Below are 22,061 nucleotides of genomic sequence, written 5' to 3' on the forward strand. Positions count from 1 at the left end.
ATCAACATAATGGGGAATACACCATATCCTACAAAACTAGCGTTTCCACATAAATACAAGATACTCTTCTCCCAACTGTGTTGGATATATATTAACTCTGACAAGCTTGTTATGCATGTTTCAAACTGTGACATTGCTGCTCCGAAAGTGAACAATTTTCCAAACCAGTAAAAGATTAGAAAGATTAGAATTAGAGAGCAGCATATATACGTCCGTTGATATAATGTTACGTTCATTGTTGATACATACGCGTTAATGATCCTTTCAGAAAACATCTCTCTGAACAGTGTGCACATGACCTAAGAAAATGCAGAGAACAGAATAATTGCAATGCAATTCACAGTTCAGAGAATGAACTCGCGAGACTTCACGTTTGATGGATTATGGAAGGCTTGGTTAAGTATCAGTTACCATGGTAACGAGATATAAAATGGCTATTTATACAAGGCGTCGTGTTAAATGTTTGAACGAAAGAATCTGAATTCAGATCAAAGACATCTATGAATTCAAATTACTGTGTAGATAAAGTTTACTCTGATGAAAATGTCTGTCACTGAGAATTGTAATCAAACGTTTGACGTCAACCTAATAAATTGATTAAGTTCATTATAACAACGGATGAGTCGACTGTGAATGACAAACAGTCTTTTCATGTTCCTCGTCAGCCTACGCCTGAAGGGATGATGTTTGAGCAATTCTAGTGGAGTCCGATTCACAACAAGTATGATTCATGGTGGTTTGACGGTTTAGCCTCGTCACCTTTGTACGTGACTGGAATTTCTCCTCTATCGTTAATGGGCAAATTACAAAAAATGTGCTTAGATGGTTAGTAATAATTGATTGCCCGTAACAAAAGAATTGGGTAAGATGAGCTTTGAAATATGCAGCTCTTTGCCCTCTTGGAGTGAAAATAAAACCAGATAAGATTAATCGGTGTCCTCCAGAGCGGACAAATTAGGATAGAGCTTGTCCCATGATGTCATTAATTGCGGTCGGCGTGACCTGACGATGACTCACTGACACCATTTCGATAACAAGCTTAAGTAACACTGGGTATTAAGTTTTGTTTTCACGTTTACCAAATTAGAATGTCCCAGTTCCTTTTATGTCATAAATATAAAAAATTGTTAAGAATTTGGCAAGTATGTTCACTATACCCTGAATAACACCAGGAGATCTGAGTTGCTGATTTATATTCACTAGCTCGTGACCCCTGCACTCGTTCTCCTGTCCTGGTACGCTTGAAGTTTCACACAGAGCCATCTTCCCACTTTTGGAACTCAGCGGTTCCTTGCAGTAAATGCTCAAGTATTCTCTCGACGCAGAAGACTTAAGGTGAGGTCAAAGGAATGTTTTAACTTTTCAGTTTAGTTGTCTGGATGTTCGTCTTACGACACTGAAAATAGGTGTTATTCGACTTGTTGTGAACAATTTAGCAAAACGCAAACGCTTGGGGTCAATTTTTATTGCAGGGCGTTGTCGAAATTTCTCTGCACAGATTTTCCAGAGAAACAGTAAAGACTATCAGATATATACTGTTAAGTTTTCTCTTCCTTTTAGTTTATTCCCCTTTTCATTGTATAAAAGCTTTTTCTAAGCTGTATCGATCGTGCCGGTTAATCCGGACACATACGTATCCTGATGTTACCCCTTCCAACCCTCAGTGAATGTCTTTTCAACACTTTGAATTTAACTGACATTAAAGGGCAAAAAGTCGGCCATTGTCTGCATTGCTAGGGTAACTCAAATCCCAAGTCATATCAATAGGTTACCCAAATGGCGACCATAGATGGCTTCAATGATGTATAAAATCGCCTTGTTGCTCTTTACGGCTAGGATAAACTCCAGCACAAAACGAATATTGCTGCGCATACCACTTTTGCGTCGTCATAAACCGCTTGAGCGGCCTGTGACCTGTGACCTGCATACTAACTTCAGCACAATAGATTATGAGGAGCATACGCATAAATAAATGCATATCTTACAAACTACCGTAAAACACACTACCTGCTAATTCAAACGATCGTTCCCCAAAATATGCCACTTTCATGGGCCATGCGTGACCTTACATTCTATTGTTTTTGTGTATGTGTGCTATGACCTGCAGTTGGTCATGAGAGAGAGAAAATGCAAATTTTTGTTCTTAGAGCTAGATTAGCTGCACCAAATGCCTACCGATGACTGTAACAGACTTTGAAATCGATCGAGCCAACAGCCGCATACCACCAGATATGAACTGTAAATGCTCACGTGTTTCATTATATATTGCAGATATGTTTAAATTTAAACCTTTGCCACATGTTTGCAACTTCATTGAAAGTATTATGATCAACATAATGAACAATAATTCAGATATATATCCCTAATTGGGAAAGTTCATCAAATATGTAAATTAGGAATTGACTTAAGTAAAAATGCTTAATGATTGTCAATAATGTTGTATCATGGTATCTGCAATATATGTAGCAAGTTTTGTTAACTTTGGTCAAGTTAATTCAGATATATATGTCTAATTAGGAAAGTTCATTAAATATGCAAATTAGAAATTGGCTGACGAGAAATTGCTTAATGACTTTCAATAATATTGTATTATAGCGTCTTTAATTTACATAGCAAGTTTCATCAATTTTGATCAAGTCAATTCAGATAAATATCCCTAATTATGAAAATTCATTTAATATTCAAATTAGGTTTTGGCTGAAGTAAAAATGTCTTTTGACTTTCAATAATGTTATATCACAGTATCTTTGATGTATATAGCAAGTTTCAACAACTACAATCAAGTTAATTCAGATATATATCCCTAATTGGGAAAGTTCGTTAAATATGCAAATTCAGAATTGGCTGAAGTAAAAATGCTTTATGACTTTCAAAAATGTTGTATCATAGTGGCTTCAATATATGTAGCAAGTTTCATCAACTTTGGTCTAGTCATTTCAAATATATATCCCTACTTAACAAAGTTCATGAAATATGCAAATTAGGAATTGGCTGAAGTTAAAACGCTTCATGACTTTCAATAATGCTAAATCATAGTATCTTTAATATACATACAAAGTTTGGTTAATTTTGATAAAGTCAAATCAGACATATATCCCTAGTTAGGAAAGTTCATTAAATATGCAAATTAGCATTTATCTTTCATTTCCACCCTTAATGGTTCCCACTGCGGATATATCTTGGTGTGATCAACATTTGTAGCAAATCTCATCAAATTGTGTGCAGTCGTTTTTAATGTATATCCGTTTTTTCTAAAATCATTAATTATGCAAATGAGCAAAAAGTATGCAAGCCACACCCACCAAAAACTAATCAGTTCTTGCCATTTGCTAACTGAATATATGTACCAGATTTGATTCTGATCTGATAAGCTGTTTTTGAGATATCGGACCAACAGACAGACAGACAGACAGACAGACAGACAGACAGACAGACAGACAGACAGACAGACGGACGGACAGACTGACAGACAGACATGGCTGCGACATATGCTCACGTGCGTAATTACGTGAGCAAAAAATGTCACGATGTAAGGTCATACAGAGGCCATGTAAGAGAGCTGTCGTGTTACCGGGTGTTTATACTGCAAATGATATACTTCCCAAAACGACTGAAGGCATTTGAACTATTACAACATTAACAGGGGTCGGGTAAAATCGGCCAAAACTAGGGAACTCGGCCGAAACCAACTTGGCCAGTGATTTCCAGAAAATAAAGGATCCAAGAGCTGCAAAACTAAGTGCTCGGAAATGAAGGAAAATCTTCAAATGCAAACAGCATCGAATTCTCCAAGATTGAAACCCTTCTTAGTTATATTGGTGAAAAAATGCCATATTTCCTTACTGGCTGACTGCTGGTACGATGTAATGTTTTGTTTTTGGGAACTATCAATTTAAGTGTTCAGCCAGTGCCAGACTATGTCCAGTTAATATTTGTACGTACGTATCAAAAAGGAGTCAGGAAATTTCACTGGCGAACTTTCTTTTAACCAAATGCGAATCAGAGAGCCCTCCACTCCAGATTATGTTGTCGGGTTCACGTGATGAGATATGCACACTGCTGAATACCTTACTGGCCTTATAACGTGACTAAATCACTTCTAATAGAAAAGCATGACGGGAAGGTCTCCTAAATAGGTCAACAATGGCGTCCGCGTTAATTACGGTTCAAATGTTTTCCATTTTAGTCCAAAAGCGGATCTTCGATGTAATTAAAAGACTATAATGAAAAATCTATGAACTTCTTTTTACTAAATTGAATAAAAAACAACCTTGGTTTCAGGGTAATGCTAACTTGGAAGTTTATACCATATCCTAAAACAACACGTGTTCATATGTTTTGTAGTCGTACAGGGATCGATCGCAACAAAAGGTATTAGTGAAAATGTTGGCGCCATCATTTTTTTAATGAAAAGCGATGCATATCAAATGCTCGTCTTATATACAACTGAGGTCAACTAGCTACAAATATATCGATTTGTGTATCTAGTGATGTGAAAGGAAAATTGTTTTGTTGGAAATGAACTTTTAAGAGAAAATATTTACACCGACTGAAAGTCTTTTAGTGAATCATTTAGTTTATTTTTCTCCAAATCTGTTTTTTTATCTTTGAACATCTTTCCAGGCTTTATTTTGTTTGTATTTACCTTTGAAGCTGCGCATCACAATATAATTAGGACTGAATGTTGCTACATATCTTTAGCTACAGCATATCAATGGAAAAGTTGGGAGCACTTCTACTTCTCTGCTTGTCCACCGCAACAGTCATCGCACACGATGAAAGTCCGTTTCTTGAAATGACGCATCCTTACAACGAAAACTCCTTGTCCTACCCTGGATTTCCAGGGTTTGAATTTACCATATGGGATCGAGGCTACTCTGAGAAATTTGGTATCTATTTGGAATCGAACGGTTTCTGCACTCCTGAACACTGTGGCACACATATGGACGCCCCAGCTCACTTCGTTCAGGTAAGACAGCAACAATTTATATTGGCCCGAAAGGGGCTAGAATACTCTATCGCTGTTCAGTGTTCCAAAATAGAACGCCACCCATTTATCGAAATAGTTTTAGAGACTTAGCCATTGAGTGAAAAACGAAATAAAATGATACAAAAAACGGACATCGTTTAATGAAAAGAAAGTTTGCTACTTTGCAAATGAAGGTATCATAACGTTAAAAGTACCAGATTCGTTTCAGAAGGCCGGAAAAAATGTGTTTTCGGTAACATCCGTTCGAAAATTAGGCTAGGTAGGTCGGAGAATTTTTGGTTTTTTAATTAGGTAAGACCCATAAATGCGGTAAAATTGAAGAATTTAGACAAAATATTTGAAAATGTGATAAAAATGTCTAGGTTTGGCCGGTTTTTCTAAAGGTAAAGTCGGGTAAATGGAAACACTCATATTTTCTATTTGACTTTTGACCTAAGTTTAGGGGATTCAAAAAGGGGTCTCTATTTTTAAGAATGCATTTCTGTACATTAATTCCAATGTTCGTAAAGTTTTCTATAGTTCTTCCTGTGTGTTATATAGGAATTTCAATAACTGAGGCTTTATTCTTGGGATCAACCTATAACTTGGCTCATTATTATCTATCATGAAATTAAAATCATATTATTATGGTGTTACATTCTAAGTGTATGATTCACAGGGGTATTTAGGCTGTATAGTTTGAGAATCCTATTCTTGGAAAGTGAGGCAGCAATTATATACTTTTATTTCGGAATTAGAGCACGGTACGGCGTGGTACGAGTAATATTAATGCTATAAAAACGAAACATTGTGAGAGTACGCTAAAATATGAGTCAGTGTCACGGTAGTTCACTTCTTGCTTGTATTAGTATTTTCTTGATTTCAAAGAAATGATCCTTCGATAAGACTAAGGTGATTTTGCCCCATAAGTTAGTTTATGATGTCATCATACAGCTTCTTCTTTAATGGCAACAGGACCAAACTGTACACATTTAAAAAATTATTATCATCTTCTTGAACGAAGTGAATTTTAGACATGAGACTTTGCAGAGTCATCAGAGTTTTCATCAGAGTTTTGTCTCTTTTTGATCCATTCATTTAGGAGTAGAATTGCGTAATGCATTGGGCAACTACTTATAACACGGAGAGCCTTCTAAAACAGCGCTTCTATAAGGCTTCTATGTCAAACCAGTAAATAAATAAATAAATAAATAAATAAATAAATAAATAAATAAAGGGGATGCGTCATTTCTGTGTACACTAAAACCTACTGTCTCCGAGTACGCTTAAACTTAGCAATCAAGTTAAAGCAAATTCCTGACCACCGTAGATAAAAATTTGTGTATCCTACAGACAGAAATTACAGTGGACACTTTTCACGTGAAAACAAATTGTGATTTTAAAAAATTGAGACTTTAAATTTACTGATAAACTTTCTGTTTTCTATTTGCAGTTATATTTAATGATTGGCAATCAGGAGACTTCAATATTTTATTTTTCAGTTGCTGATTTTCAGGAGACTAACCTCATTTGTTACGTTGATCATTTTTCTTAAAGGGAAAATGGCGAGCTCATGCAGTTCCACTAACCAGTCTGATTGGCAATGCCGTTAAAGTGGATATCAGGGAGAAAGTTGCCAGGGATGTCGATGCATTCTTAGAAATCGATGATTTGGAGTCTTGGGAAGAGACTCATGGTCGTATCCCCGATGACGTCATATTAATGATAGACTATGGCTGGGCGGGTCGTTATGGCAATAAGGTGTGTTCAATGCCTGGTACTGCAGAGAGGAGTTTGCAAGAGTCAGACAAACAACTTTTAACTAAAATATATTGTTTTGATTTTGATTGAATGACTGTACAGTATTATTACACTCCTGAATTTAAGGATGTTGAAGATCTGAAATTGTTTTCTGATCCAGTATTGAAAATTAATGTGGTTGTTTGCTAGGTTATCGGCTTTTCCCACCAAAAGACAATGTTTCTGTCACATTTTATCGTGTTCTTGTTGAACAGATACTAGTAATCTCGGTCCTACTGTATCATTTATAATGTTGTTACAGAACAGTATGTTTTGACGGAGGACAAAAAAGATAAGAGCTCATAACATGAATATTGAAATCGTCGTATCAACTTATTATGAAAATTAGGATCCGATTCAAAAATGAAATTCATATACAAATTAATTACTATTATTCTCTGTCTGTTGAACTTACCACAGATTCATTTTCGTTTAAGCCTACTTTTGTCAACATTTCCTCTTGCTCTAGGTTAACATTCTTAACTTTTCTATTTAGATCCTCTACTTCGGTACAGAGAACGACACTTCGAACATGCATTTTCCAGGCTTCCACTACAGCGCGCCAAATGTTTCAAAAATATTTATCGTCATAGAGTAAAAATAAACTGTCAAATTTTCTTTCTAAAAAAAGTCTTAAACGTGTATGGATAATAAAGAAAAAAGTTCTTTCGTCCATATCATTGCATTTTATTAATGTACCTTTTCATAAAAATATCATTCATTTGAAAATACGTGTCATCATATATTTGAATGTGTCTGTACAGATAAAGATGACGTGCAACCGTCTTTCTCGATTAAAATAAAAATTCGATGGAATTACGGAAGAAAATAAACGAGAAAAGTATTATTGCAAAAAAGGGCAGAATGTTGTGTAATGCTTAATTGTAAAATATTCTTTAAACCGCAATGAGAAGATAAACTGTTTGCAAAAATTTAGAAATACCACACTCCCATACTTATTGACGTACACATACATGTGTATTTGATATAAAGGTTCAATTAATGCTGATTATAAGGGAAAAAAGAATAAAAATCAAGCACACACACAAAAAAATATTGAAATGATTAAAAACAAAACCACAAATAGTACTTGCACTACTACCAAAAACAAAATGATTCACCATCAGGTCTGACTAAAAAAAGAAAGAGAATCACAACTGAAAAGTCGACCGAGATAGCGCCGGCGTTGAGGCTGTAAAGAAACCAAAACGAGGTTACAAAAAAAAAAAAAAAAAAAAAAAAAAAAAAAAAAACCAAAACGAGGTTACCAAAAAAAAAAAAAAAAAAGATCTCAGTAGAAAAAAAAGAGGCCCGTTTGAGAAAAGAAAACAGAGTGGGACACCCCGCAGAAAAAGCCCAACATGAAATTTTCAACGTCATGATTGTTACAGTTTAATGCCAGAGGGTTTTGGATCATCACACTGGGATGTTGGACAAGATATTTTGGGTATTTCAGCGATAACTCTCAGCTTCTAGTCTTCGATATCGCTCATGGCGTGTCTCAATATACACTCGAGGTGGTAAGCCAGCGGCCGGTTGTCCCGTCGCTAGTACAGTAGGCCTACACGCCGGCAGCCAGCGATCCCCTCGCTGTACAGTGTAGGACCGCCTCTTCCAAACCATAGACATTCTAGGCCCAAACCATGGAGTCCTACCCCAACAAAACGATGGCTAGCCACTAGCCCACGGTTACGTGTGGTTCCGATACATAGTGGCCGCCGTGTTGGTATGCATAGTAAAATTGCATACCACGCAGCGGCCGCTATGCATCGAACCACACGTAACCGTGGGTTTAGCCTCTGAACGGAGTGTGACAAAGGCAAAAATACTCAGGCTAAAACACTCTGTTTAGATTCGAGGCAACGTTTTCACTAGTGCATGTAGAACGCGAACGCGCCCGACTTGACAAACACTGATCAAGCAGCCGCTACTTCTCTGTATACTGTAGCTCCGGGTGGCAGGGCTGTGAGTTACCGGCGTTATACGGCCAGGCAGTATAACGCCGTTAGCGCACAGCCTAGTCCTGCGTACATGTCGGTGTGTTCCATGCGTTATACGGCCTCCACTACTGTGGTGGAGGCCGTATAACGCCGGGAACACACAAACCTGTACGCAGGGCTACTCACAGCCCTGCCACCCAGAGCTATGTATATAGGCCACTGCAGAAATATCGTAGCTCCATATATTGGACTGTGTGAATATAAAGTTTTCAGCAATGGGGATCGATATGTCTTGTATGTGCCGGTCGAGCCCTGCGAGTATAGTGAGAGTGTCTGGCGTTGCGAAGGCCGGACACTCTCGCCATTAAAGGCTTGTGCCGATCCTGAGGGATCGCGGTTGCATTGCGTCGCTCGTCATGTCGCGACCATGGAAAACGATGGACATTCTCTCTACACTCGGCAGATTTCTTCAAAACTATTTATCATGATTTGGGTGATCTTTGAGGATAGACGAGGAATTATACCAAACAACGAGGTGCTTTATTATCATGGTATTTGAACGCGATGTATCGAATCACACGTAACTGTGTAGAAATCATGTAACGGCGATGACAGAGCAGCTCGATGGAAGGCCTGCAGTGCCCCCTTGTCATACCGCGCCTAAGGCATCCACATGTTCGCAGTGTTGCTATGAAGGGTCATGGGTTGTACGTCTCGCTCATGACCTGACCTGTGGACTGCCTGAAATTGGTTCAGTTAACTTGACTCTCTTGAACTATTCACTGTTAACCTGGACGTTCTTCAGGTGATATTGACCACTTCACTTCATCAAGTACGGTTTCAAGTAGCTCTGCTTGGCAGGGCCCAGCCAAACAGAGCTAGGTTTCAAGATGTCAAAGTTATCACTGAAATGCTCAATTAATATTTCGTCAAACATTGTGGTATGTGGTGATCGGATTCCCAGCTGTTGGGGATTCGTCAATCGAAGGAAACGTGAACCATGAGTTTTTTGAATAAATTAATTGTAATTTCGCGCGTTTTGTTTTTTTTTCTGTGGCGAGTGCTCACTTTTTGTTTTTTTTCTTTTTTTTCTTTTTCTTTTGCTGTGGCGAGTGCTCATTTGTTTTATCTTTCCACAGGCCCACGCTTTTTTTTTTGTATTTGCTGTGTTCATGGCATTTTTTATTTTTTTATTTTATTTTATTTATTATTATTTTTTTTTTTTTTGGTAGATGATGTCCACTTTTGTCTAGAGCCATCACTGCCGAATTTTTATTCTGATTTGCTCTTTTTACTTTCAAAGCGGCTGGTGGTTCATATTATATTTTTGATTATCTATAATACGTTTTTTATGAGACGTACTGCTTTTTAATTTTCTTAAGTACATAAATAATTTTATGTATGCATGGCTTTTTTTTGTCTGATTCTTTTATAATGATTTTCTGTATGTTGTTCACATTTTAATTTTTTGTAATTTTTTTCCGAGTGGTAGTAGTGGTTTTTAGTGATTTTCTTGTGATTTTTGTATACGTACCACTGTATAACATATTTTACTTTTTTGTTTTGTAAAATCAGCACTCATTGCACCTTTTACGCGAACTATTATATGTGTATGTATTTCGATAAGTATGGATGTAAGACTTTTTCAAATCGTTGAAAATTGTTTATTTCCTAATTACGCTTTAAAGAATATTCTCAAGTTAAAATGAAGTATTAAATGACATTTCTGTCTTTCGATTTTTAATTATACTTTTCTTATTTATTTCCTTCCTAATGACACCGAATTTTTATTTCAATAGAGAAAGACAGTTTATTTTTGCACTGAATCGATAGATATTTTTGAAACATTTGGCGCGCCGTACTTCCACCCAGACGCTGCAAGATGGGTTACTGAGAACAGAAAGGTTAGAAAAGTCTGATACAAACTTTATAATATTTGCATTCTCAAACACAACACTGAGAAGTACCTTAGCTCTACATTATGAAACTTTCACAGGGGCAGCACAGCAGCAACTTTGGAGAATTTGTAATAAGAAGTCCATTAAATGTAAAAAAGTCATACGCACTAGGGTATATCTTGAAGAGAAATAAATTAAGGGCGAAACGAAAGCTGTTCACAACTGTTTTCAGGATACGATCTTCAAACTTTCCTCTCCCATTCACTATTATACACATCCACTACATTTCCCTAACCTCACTCCACATCATTAAATAATTCCACACAGTCCTCTCTCCCGCCACTTGTTCTTGATCTCCCCGGCCTCAGCATCAGACAACATCATTACAAGTCCCTCACTCCGCTAACTCGCTGGCAATCGCTGTTTTTCTGTAAACATGTCAATTTATATTATTTAGAAGATGCTGTCAAACACTAAATACTTAACAGAGCCCTAAATTGTCAGATGCGTGTCAAAACAAATAAACAGGTCAACTGTTTATCTTCTAGACAGATATCCATTACTTAAAAGGACAAGGACAGCGTACGTTTGAAGAAATATTATTCCCCAAAAAATCTGATCTTCAGTCGTGCAATTTTTTTTTTAGTAAAACGCGATCCAATCTCCGTAAAGAGATTGCAGCGGCGTGGATGATAATTTTAACCTACATGTAGCTAGGATGTCTGACCAGCTTGATTGCGATCAAGGACTCAGAGACTCTCTAGCTAAGTAAGAATATTATCAACGACGAGCTGCAATCTCTCTTTGGAGATTGAAAGCGATCGTCTTGTCAGACAACGTTGCCAAGCCAATCACGAGTAATACATACTGAACAGATTCGAGTCGTGCGATATGCAGCGTCTCAGAATTATGTAAATGACGGTACTGGGGCAAGTACTACATTAGCTTTGAAGGAATGCTTGGTATCTGAAAACCAAAAATCAAACTTCAAGCAATCAGATAAGCATTTTCTTCAGAATATTCTGTTGATATCTGTAAAGCTAAGCTATCCTAAAATCAATTCGTCACAACATATAAGTTGAAGTATGTACATCTGAAACTGTAGAAACCAGCAAAGTGAATTTCAAAAGAACTACACAAGCTGTTTCTTGGAAGATTTACGACTACCAATTAACTAAAAAGACAAAATATTGTAGGAAATTGCAGGTAGATGAGGTAACATTTTTCAAGGGATGTGTATATATATTGAATAATCAAGAAGTGTCAGGATCTGTTTTGGGAAGACCCACATGGTGCACTCACATGCTAAACACAATTTCTATCTGGTCATTTCCAAATTTAGTGATGCTACACAGGACTAGAGATAGCCCATGATTCATAATGATTTGTACCACTGGTGATTCCTCTTGAAAGTAGACAATGTCTGCATGTGTAGACAGATTCATAGACTATTTTAAAAATTCTGAAAACATACTTTTAAGCGCACCATTCTTCTATATTCCCATTTTAAATGATTAGGAAATTACTGATTTAAAGAGAAGAAAGTTTCTTTGTAAAATTTTCCACATACTATGTCCATAGCAATACAGAATATTATTATACACCTACGTCTGTAACCTATGGAGTTTCGTCGTACAATAAGTTTCGGTATCAGAGGACGCGGAGTCCAATAACTTTGACGCGGAGTACAATAACTTTAGGTGTTATTGGACGCTATTTGACCTTTGACCTCAAAACACCTTTACGTCAACGCGAGGAAAAAGAAGAGAATATTTTACATTTTTACAACAATATATACTTCTTAACATTCAGTACTTCACAAAGTAAATCATGGTCAGTCCAAAACCGGTGAATTTTAGTGAAATTATGCTGCTGACGTAAAATTTCTACCACGCGCACTGAGCAGCGCGGGTTGAAATTTCGTTCTGTGCGCTTAGCGGACGCGCTCAACGCGTTCCAAGTCTGCTCGCGATCGCTCAGTGCAGAAGCATCCAAAAACGTCTAAATTTCGACTTTTTTCAAGTAAAGTTGGACTAAAAAGGTGTATAATAATAAGGTTATTCACAAAATACCGGGATTTATGTCCTCGTACATCGTACGCTACGGTATTGTCCTCGACGCTACGCGTCTCGGACAATACCTCCGCTGCACGATGTACTCGGACATAAATCCCGGTATTTTGTGAATAACCTTATATTATTTATAATGGAAAGTAAGGAGACTCGTTGCACCTGTTTACGAAACAAACATATATTGATTTTTCCAAAGGAAATGATAACAAAACAAATTTATTTGCTGATTTTTCTCAGAGAATGACTCGCAGTTTGTCTTAACTTACTTCCAAAAAGTGCCTGCAGAATATGTGACTTTAATGGTAATTTAATAATTAGTGTGGATTTTTTCCCGAACTATCTAAACGCACTTATATTGAAATTTATCAAACTTAAATGGTTTGTGTTACGGCTTATATGTAAGGCAGGAAAAATTATATGAAAAGCTACCTTCATTCATACAAATCAAACAGAATTGTTGGTAATTTATTGTGCTATGCGTATGATATTATAATTTGCCTATCAGCGATTTTGTTTTTGTGAAAAAAAATATTTTGACTCTACCAGACCAAAAAAAATTGTTTCAAGGTTACCTTTGGAAAAATTTCTGCCAGAATCAGAGATTGTTGCCATACGCATTTCCTCCAATCGCCCCCGAAATAAAATGGTTTACCCCTGAATGGCTTAAGGTCACGTGAACAAATTGTAAACTTTTAAGAAGGGTGAGGGGGATTTATGATACATTTGTTATGCAACATTTCATATGCAGTAAAGTTGTATCTTTGAGTTAAAAGTTTAGCAAAGAGCGACTTTAATGAATAAAAAATCAGCCAAAATTGTATGATCTGTTGTAAACTTTATGAACTTTCACAACCAGAAGTGTTTCTTCCCATCGATGCTGACCATATTTCCATCGTAATTAAAATGGTTTCCTTTAAATGCAGTATGATTTCGTTAATGGCAGGAACTGAAGTTACCATAACTGTCTCAATCACATTGCCAAGGATTGGGTTTTTGATCTGTCATTTATTTTATGTACTGGAATTTATTTTTGTTCTCCACAGGTGAAGGCCATAGGAGTTGACACTCCCTCATTTGATCGCGGTGCAGACATGAAATTCGATAGCCACCTTATTTTATTTGAACACAATATTCCAGGTAAGATAATGTGTAAACAAACGTCTGCAGTAATTTTATTTATTCTTTAGTCATCTCTTCGATGACCAAAACGACGCGAGAACGAAACTTCTCACGAAAGAGTAAGTGTGTCGTCGAGATCAAGTGCCGCGTCCTCTAAGAGAACCACAATGTGCATAAACCACCAAACACTACAGTTGTGTAAGACGCTAGAAAAGGAGGCCAATCTCGTTTTCATATATTAGCGATTTAACATTATATGTATTAAAGGGTCCGTGATATAAAGTAGTAATTTGTCTGCAATAATTGAAAGTCAGCTGAAATTTTTTTCGAAGGGCGGTCGTATTCGGATCAGGTAAAGTCTTTGCGACTAAGGGACCGTTCAGTTTTTACGGCCGGGGGGAGGGGGGCGGCAAAATCCAGGGGAAGGGGTCATCGTAATTTTGGAATCCGCAAAGGAGGGGGGGGGGGTCATCGCTTTTTCACTGGTAGGAAAGGGGGTCACCACATTTTCGAAAACATAATACCAACAATAAAGTTCACTTTATGCCATTGCCATGATCGACCCTCTTTACCGGCGGGCCGCCTTCGGCGGCCCACTACAATAAATATACATTATGTATTACCCATGACCCTCTTAACGGGCAGACGCCTTTGGCGGCACACTCCAATTAGGTTTACTTCATGCAATGGCCATGATCGACCCCCTTTACCGGCGGGCCACCTTTGGTGGCCCACTAGAATAAAGTTGACTTTACGTAATGGCCCATGACCCTCTTAACTAGAGGAGGGCTGCCTTTGGCGAACCACTCCAATAAAGTTCACTTTATACAATGTCCATGGACATGAGTTGTCTATGGCATGTCTATGGAAATGAAGTTAAAAATTGCCTTACAGTCGTCCTAATTAACAGACGTTTCAATGGATGTGGCTGAGAAGTTTGTGCACTGGCATCTCTGCTACACGAATAAAGTGCGCCGCGTACCGGAGTTCAAATCCAAACCATGCGGGTTTTAGTTATTTTTCAGCGGAGGGGGGGGGGGGGTTCATCAATTTTTTCATCTGACAAAGGGGGGGGGGTCATCTTTTTCACGAAAAATGCAGGGGGGTCTATATTTTTTCGAACACCGGCGACAAGATTTTGCCCCCCCCCCCCGGCCGTAAAATGAACGCTCCCTAAGGGGCCGTGGATAATTAAACACGCGCACGGCAAACGTAACTTCCGCGTTTAGGGGGTGATACATGAGGGTGTTTGGCTGCATTTCGATTACCGTGCGCAAAAATCGCACTACATGTTTTCATATCAACATCTCGCTCCACGTTTTACCATGGAGGTAGAAAGAAAGACCTCCATGGTTTTACTGTATCGCAAAATATCGCGCTATACTGTTTTGCATGTACCAGTAGTGGATTTGGTCGAGTATTTCTGTCTGTTGGTTTTCCACTAGGTGACTGGATGCTTTATGTTGTGGGTTTGAATCCGACTGAAAACACTGTATATTGTTAACCACGTAATTACCAATTGTGTATAGGTATGATACAGAATGAGGCTGGGTTGGATTTTCGCACTTCCAAGCTTTCGTTTAGGAGGGGGGAGGGGTTGAAGTCAAACGCACTTATTTTCGTTTACCGTTTACCCTAACATGAAAATCTTTGGACCTGTCAGTAAGGCTCATTGTGAGATGACTGGAGGAAATGTAACCTGTCTCTGGAATGATAAGTTATATCGTAGATACGCCGGAGACAGCACATATGCAGCAACAAATAAATTGGCTACCCCAGCATATATAGAATCGAACGGTGTCATATATTAATACTAATGACACGGCAGGGGTAGCGACAGTGGCATAGCATAGACAGCAATGTTATGATAGTGGTTCCACAGCTGTGCATTTTAAGTCCGCTACTTGTTCTCACCAATGACGCAATTCCCGGCAGACAGCACGTGCTCCAGAAACTGTATGCACAAAGAATTAATTCACTCAAATTCAGTCCATCAAAATGACATTTGGAAAGTCTGTGTATTTCAGTTTCATCAACTAGTAGTAGATAGTTTGATTCTACGTTTATGCAATGAACTTGAAGAAAACGTTGACATTGCAAGTTTGATGTAGTACAATTGTGGACATTAATAAAACTATGAGTAAATCCCGCGAGGTTAGGAATAACATGATGTGGTCTATGCTGGTGACATTATTCTTTTTGTTCTGTGTGGGGAGATTTTACACACATAACATGCACACCCTTGTGAAAGGCTACGATGCCAGATCGGTAGCGTTTGACAAGTCGGCATGTTACTCACTGGGCGGGCTGCGATGTAATTACACGGTGTAATTCCTCCTGTGAATTACACGGTGGATTCGTACATGGAATACATAAAACTGCTTGAAGATGTTTATCACACGTATAGTCCTGTCGGGCATGTTATTATGATGGAAGATTTTAATGCTAACCTATTTGGTCAACGCAGGAAAATTAGACCAACCACAACAAGAGAAAAATGCTTTCAACAATTTGTTGACGAAAGCTGTTTGCAGCCTGCTAACCTACTTTCAATTTGCTCCGGCCCTGTTGAGACATTTTGTTCAGCAGATGGCCAGAACCAATCAACTATTGATTTTATATTATTGCCACGTGACATTGTTGACACTATCGTCGAATGCAAAGTACTCGGTGACGATGCGCTAAATTTGTCTGATCATTATCCCATTACTTGCACCCTGAGAATTCCTTCTCGTACGTTTCAATGCCCTCTGCCCAAGGTACGACTGGCATGGTCAAAACTAGAAACAAATGTTATTGAACAGACGTATGGTGCTTCATTGGCTAATAACTTAAACTTGCTATCTATGAACCAGCCGTTATCATGTCCAGCTGACATTGAACAGTATGCAAATATTTTGATTAACACATTGTGTGACACTGCCAATGAAAATGTACCAACCTCTCAATTCAAGCCATTTTTGAAACCTTATTGGACAGGCCTAGGTAAGAAATATTAGCAAAGCGTACGGTCCATATCGTCAGGATGGAATTCTAGATAGCTAAGCTACGAAGTTTCACCTATGAGATGTAAAACACAGATAGTTGATGACAAAAGCTAGGTTGTCAAGACGCAATTTTGACGATTTTTCCCGTCATACATGGCGTTTCAACATGGCGGCCTAGGATAACGTCGATGCGAAGGCAGCAGTCGTGGTAAGTTTTTACAGTTATTTTTAGTTTTGAAGTGAGAAATCGTGAAAAAATGTATCGCCTTCCGGGTCAAATATCATGGAAAATGCCCTCGTGAAGTATTTTTGTCGAACGTTTGGTATTTTTAGATAAGATAGATGTTAATTGCGGACTGCTGTGGGTCTGCTAAGCAGATCTGTGCGATATCCATAGAAAACCACGTGCGTATCAGTACAAGTATGGTACACGGTATGGTGCAGTGCAGTGCAATTTAAGATCTCAACTCGTTGACTTGGTCGTATACAACATGCGACTTCTACCATCTGATCTTTGAGATTACCGCATGTGCAGGGTCTAGCTTATTAATGGTACTCATGCAAAGTTTGCTCTATTTCCTATTGGTATTTGCAAAATCGCACAGATCTGCTGGTAGACCCACAGCAGTCCGCAATTAACATCTATCTTCTCTAAAAATACCAAACGTTCGACAAAAATACTTCACGAGGGCATTTTCCATGATATTTGACCCGGAAGGCGATACATTTTTTCACGATTTCTCACTTCAAAACATAAAATAACTGTAAAAACTTACCACGACTGCTGCCTTCGCATCGACGTTATCCTAGGCCGCCATGTTGAAACGCCATGTATGACGGGAAAAATCGTCAAAATTGCGTCTTGACAACCTAGCTTTTGTCATCAACTATCTGTGTTTTACATCTCATAGGTGGGAATTCGTAGCTTAGCTATCTAGAATTCCATCCTGACGATATGGACCGTACGCTTTGCTAATATTTCTTACCTAGGCCTGTTGGACCCAGATCAAAGCGCTTCATCAAAAACTTGGAATTGCCGTAAGCGGTGGATAGAGTCTGGAAGGCCACGAGGGATGGAACATGAAATATTTCGTTTATACAAAGACGCTAAACGAGAATTTCGCCGAGAACTGAGGAAGAAACAGAAAGAAAATGACAAGAAAAAGTATGACTTCATCGAAACTGCGTTGGAACTCGATCAATCTACACTTTGGCACTGTGTTAATGTTCGCAGGAAACAGAAAAACGTTACCAATCCTGTACTCAAAATTGACGATCGCAAAATCTGCGATCCTAAAGATATTGTTGACTCATTTGCTAAGTTTTATAAGAATTTATATGAACCTTTAGAAGATCGCTCCTTCTCAAATGACTTTAAACTAACTATTGATGACGACATTGACAGATTAGCCATAGAAAGTACCTTGAACTGTGAGTATGTTTTGTCATCCAACTTTACACTTGATGAAATTACCTCTGCTATACAAAAACTAAAGCGTGGAAAAGCTGGAGGCCCAGATTCCATCACATATGAGCACATTATTTTCGGTGGACCTACGCTACAAAAATGTCTGCTACATTTGTTTAATTGAATGATAGATATTGAATATATCCCTTGTACTTTCAAATGTGCTTATCTCATCCCGATTTTCAAAGGTGGCAACAAAGACAAGTATGATATTAATAATTACCGGGGGATCTCGCTTACGCCATCATTACAAAAGCTCTTTGAATTATGCATCTTTCAACGTTTACAACCATGGCTTTTGAAAAGACAGATTCCCCACCCACTTCAAGCAGGCTACCAACCTGGTCTAAGTAATATCACTACAGCGTTTTGTATTCAGGAAACCATCCTTCATCACATTGAACGCCATAGCAAAGTGTACATGTGCAGTCTGGACATTCACAAAGCCTTCGATTCTGTGTGGTGGAATGGCCTTTTCACAAAGTTATATGTTAATGTAGGAATTAACTCGAAACTTTGGAGGATATTACGTACTATGTTTCATGGTCAACATTGCAAAATTGTCGTGGGTACATGCACTTCAGAAAACTTCCCAATGCTGCAGGGAATTCGACAGGGTAGTGCACTCTCTACTGTTTTATTCCTTATTTTCATCAATGATTTATTTACTGAGCTTGAGTCCAGTAAAGTCGTTATCGGTTCATCGTTTGTAGGCGCACCTGCACTTGCTGATGATATTTCAATTTTGACACCAACTCATTCCAGTTGCCATAAAAATGTTAATATTGTTAGTAATTTTTGTTCCCTTTGGAGACTGAAACTCTCAACAAGTAAGAGCCGTCTTATTATTTTCGGAGAAAAGAAATCTGAACACAAAAGTAGACCTATGCATTGTGCTGTGTTTCTAAATAACGAGGCAATACAAGAAACTGACTTCATTACCACTGTTGGCATGCAGTTCAATAGTACTTTGTCATCTTTAGATAGGACAGTTTCTGCATGTAAAAAAGCCAGATCCATTATTAATTCTCTGCGTAGCTCTGGTGTTGGACCAAATGGGATTAATCCTATCATTGGTGCAGAGGTTTGGAAAAAAATGTGTATGCCTGCAGCTTTCCACACATGTGAACTTTGGACAGTCTCTGATACTGAAATGTTAATGTTAGAACGGTGCCAGCGATATGCTGCAAAAATAATATAAGGTTTACCGACAAGAACTTCATCGGACGTTGCTATAAGTACGATTGGCCTGTACTCAATGGAAGCACACTTAGATTTATGTAAATTAAGATTTTTTGGAACATTGTGTCGTCTTAGTAACTCTGCTTTGTGCAAAAAAGTCTTCCTAAATCGTCAGTCATTGAAAGTCAAAGAGGGTTTATTCCTGATGCGTTACGTATTTTAGCAAAGTATGACCTGTTATGTTTTCTGGAAGAATTCTATTTGTCAGGATTCTTTCCTAACAAAGCAACTTGGAAATTAATAGTTAAAGACACTGTGTATGAAAGAGAAAATGTCTTGCGGAAGGGTAGACTTGAAAGTAAAAGGGAATTTGATTTCTTTCATACTGTGCATCCAAAAATTGAACCACTTTTCTTATTGCGCTTTGCAAAATTGTTTCCTTTCTTCAAAGATACTGCGATGTATATTTTACAGATCCTTGCAAATTTCGAAATAATACATTGTCCAAAATGTGAGGAAGACACGAATAATTTGCTTATCCATTCTGCTGTAGCCTGCACAGAAACAGAACAACAAAGGATTGATCTTTGGTCTAAGTTGATTAACAACACAAGTGTGCACTTTACAGTTTTCCTTAATGACCTCAGTGATGATTATTTTGTTTCAGCAATGCTTGGAAACGAATATATCATTAACGGTTTCAGCTCTGAGGAAAGTACATTTCTCGTAAAAACTTCCCTGGATTTTTTTCAGACAACATTTTTGCGTTAATCAGTTTCATTTTTCTCTCTGATGTAACTGTTATGACTCTTAAAATGTAAATATGTATGTTGCTGTAACTCTTCTTTGCAAAGGAGGAAATAAAGAAACAACAACAACAACTAGTATCCATTAATTATCGTTTCATTCTCCAATTGTCTTCAGTGTTTGAAAATGTGGCCAATATGGACAAGCTACCCGCTACTGGAGCAACGGTGTTCGCCATTCCAATGATGATAGAAGATGGCAGTGGTGCTCCTTTGCGCGTGTTTGCCACTGGATGGCGCCCTGACGTTGCTAATCCTTTCAGTATGAGAGAATCGGTGTGCGACGGCCAACAGTCCGTCACCAATTTCAATCACTCATTGCTCGTTATCATGATCTCTATTTTATTCTTGTTTCAGTGAATTGCATGCAAACAAGTAAAGCATTTCTAAAGCTGTTTACTACAAGGTTGAATTGCAAACCTGTTAGGCGAAAGGCTGTCGCCATAAAGATGCTTGTATTTTACGACGATGAATTTTCCTTGTCTTACATGTGTATTCGTCTTTCCATGTATTTTTCTGAAAGCGCATATGTACTATGATAGAAATGACCAATCTAATTCCACTAACCTGTCTCTACTATTATAAAGTAAATTGATTACCTTTTATTATCCTGAGTATCCTTAAGGGATACAGTCGTCGGAACTGCGCTCAAAAGTCGTATGGGACACATACGACCAATGAAAGCACTGTATCCAAGGTAAGATGGTGATTGATGAAAGTTAAAACATATCTGTCATAAACTACAACGTATAATTTAAATGTTTCAGCTACCATGAGGTGCATCTATATATCCTGCACGAAATACATTGTTTGTAAACAAGAAACTCGCACAGGCGCAGTTCCGACGACGGTTTCCCTTTGACTAAACATTCTTATTTTGATAACTTTAAATATTTTTAGCTTTGAACACAGTTTCCTGTCCGTGATATGATTTGCATAATTTCAAATCTGTACATTCATCAGGGATAAACTGCACAATCTCATGGCTATTATGTTTTCAAAGCATCTGTATGACTCCATTGTTTGCGTGAGAAGAATATCAAGATCGTTTGCAAGTCTTTATTTAAAATAATTCATTAATAATATTACATTTGTCTCACGTTTAAAATGTAGTAAACACAGCTATTAAAGAATTGTGCCATTAAATGTCTCGATAATTTATTCCTTGTCTCTCTTAATCCTTACTTATAATTGGAATATTTCTCGTGTTGTCTAATTTGACATTTGAAAAATACAATATTTCAATAGTTGTGTTTCGAATTTGTTTGGCGCTTTACTTGTTATCAAGGCAATGTTGAGCTTAAAGGACATCAGCTATTAAGTTCAGCGTTGATAAATTAGGGGGAATGCTCGGTTTACAAAATCTATATTGATAAGGAAAAGAAGCCCTTACCTGTATGTCATAACATAATATCATATTTCTACATAAATACAAGTCACGCAATAATACCACATTTCATTACCTTGTACTTCATCAATACAAATTATTATCACTGTACTATTCTTTTCCAAACGTCAGGGTCATGACAATACGCATCAAATATTTTCATACTTGTTCGTCCATTATTTGCAAAACATTTTTCTTATCCACTAGCCTGTAATTCGTCTTGAAAATCTTCGTCAATAGGTGATGTACTTTTTAAGTCGACTGTTGCTGTTCTATGATGTCATGATCTCTTCAATTTCATTTTCCTCCCACGTTGACACCGTGATGTCTCTTGTTCCATTCTTAACGTTAGGGATACATCTGATTCTTCTTAAAAAGATACCGTGCAATAGATGTGGAGTTCAAGTTTGTGTTTGTTAACCAAATAGCGTTT

General features: G+C 37.7%; 1 protein-coding gene across 2 annotated transcripts; it reads left to right on the forward strand.

Moving 5' to 3' along the window:
* The first annotated feature begins 1,043 nt into the window (after positions 1–1,043).
* Positions 1,044–21,402, forward strand: LOC139132439 (isatin hydrolase-like). 2 transcript variants are annotated; one of them, XM_070698786.1, is made up of 7 exons: positions 1,044–1,335; positions 4,708–4,969; positions 6,527–6,730; positions 7,266–7,315; positions 10,571–10,613; positions 13,723–13,816; positions 20,360–21,402. In XM_070698786.1, exons 1-7 carry the CDS (start codon positions 1,301–1,303, stop codon positions 20,599–20,601), a joined length of 930 nt encoding a protein of 309 aa, XP_070554887.1. In that variant the 5' UTR covers positions 1,044–1,300; the 3' UTR covers positions 20,602–21,402. The 2 variants fall into 2 exon arrangements, with proteins under 2 accessions (XP_070554887.1, XP_070554886.1); XM_070698785.1 differs by having other exon boundaries at positions 1,046–1,335; positions 4,702–4,969.
* Positions 21,403–22,061: the final 659 nt, after the last annotated feature.

This window comes from Ptychodera flava, chromosome 5, assembly GCF_041260155.1.
Source record: "Ptychodera flava strain L36383 chromosome 5, AS_Pfla_20210202, whole genome shotgun sequence".
NCBI classification, from domain to species: domain Eukaryota; kingdom Metazoa; phylum Hemichordata; class Enteropneusta; family Ptychoderidae; genus Ptychodera; species Ptychodera flava.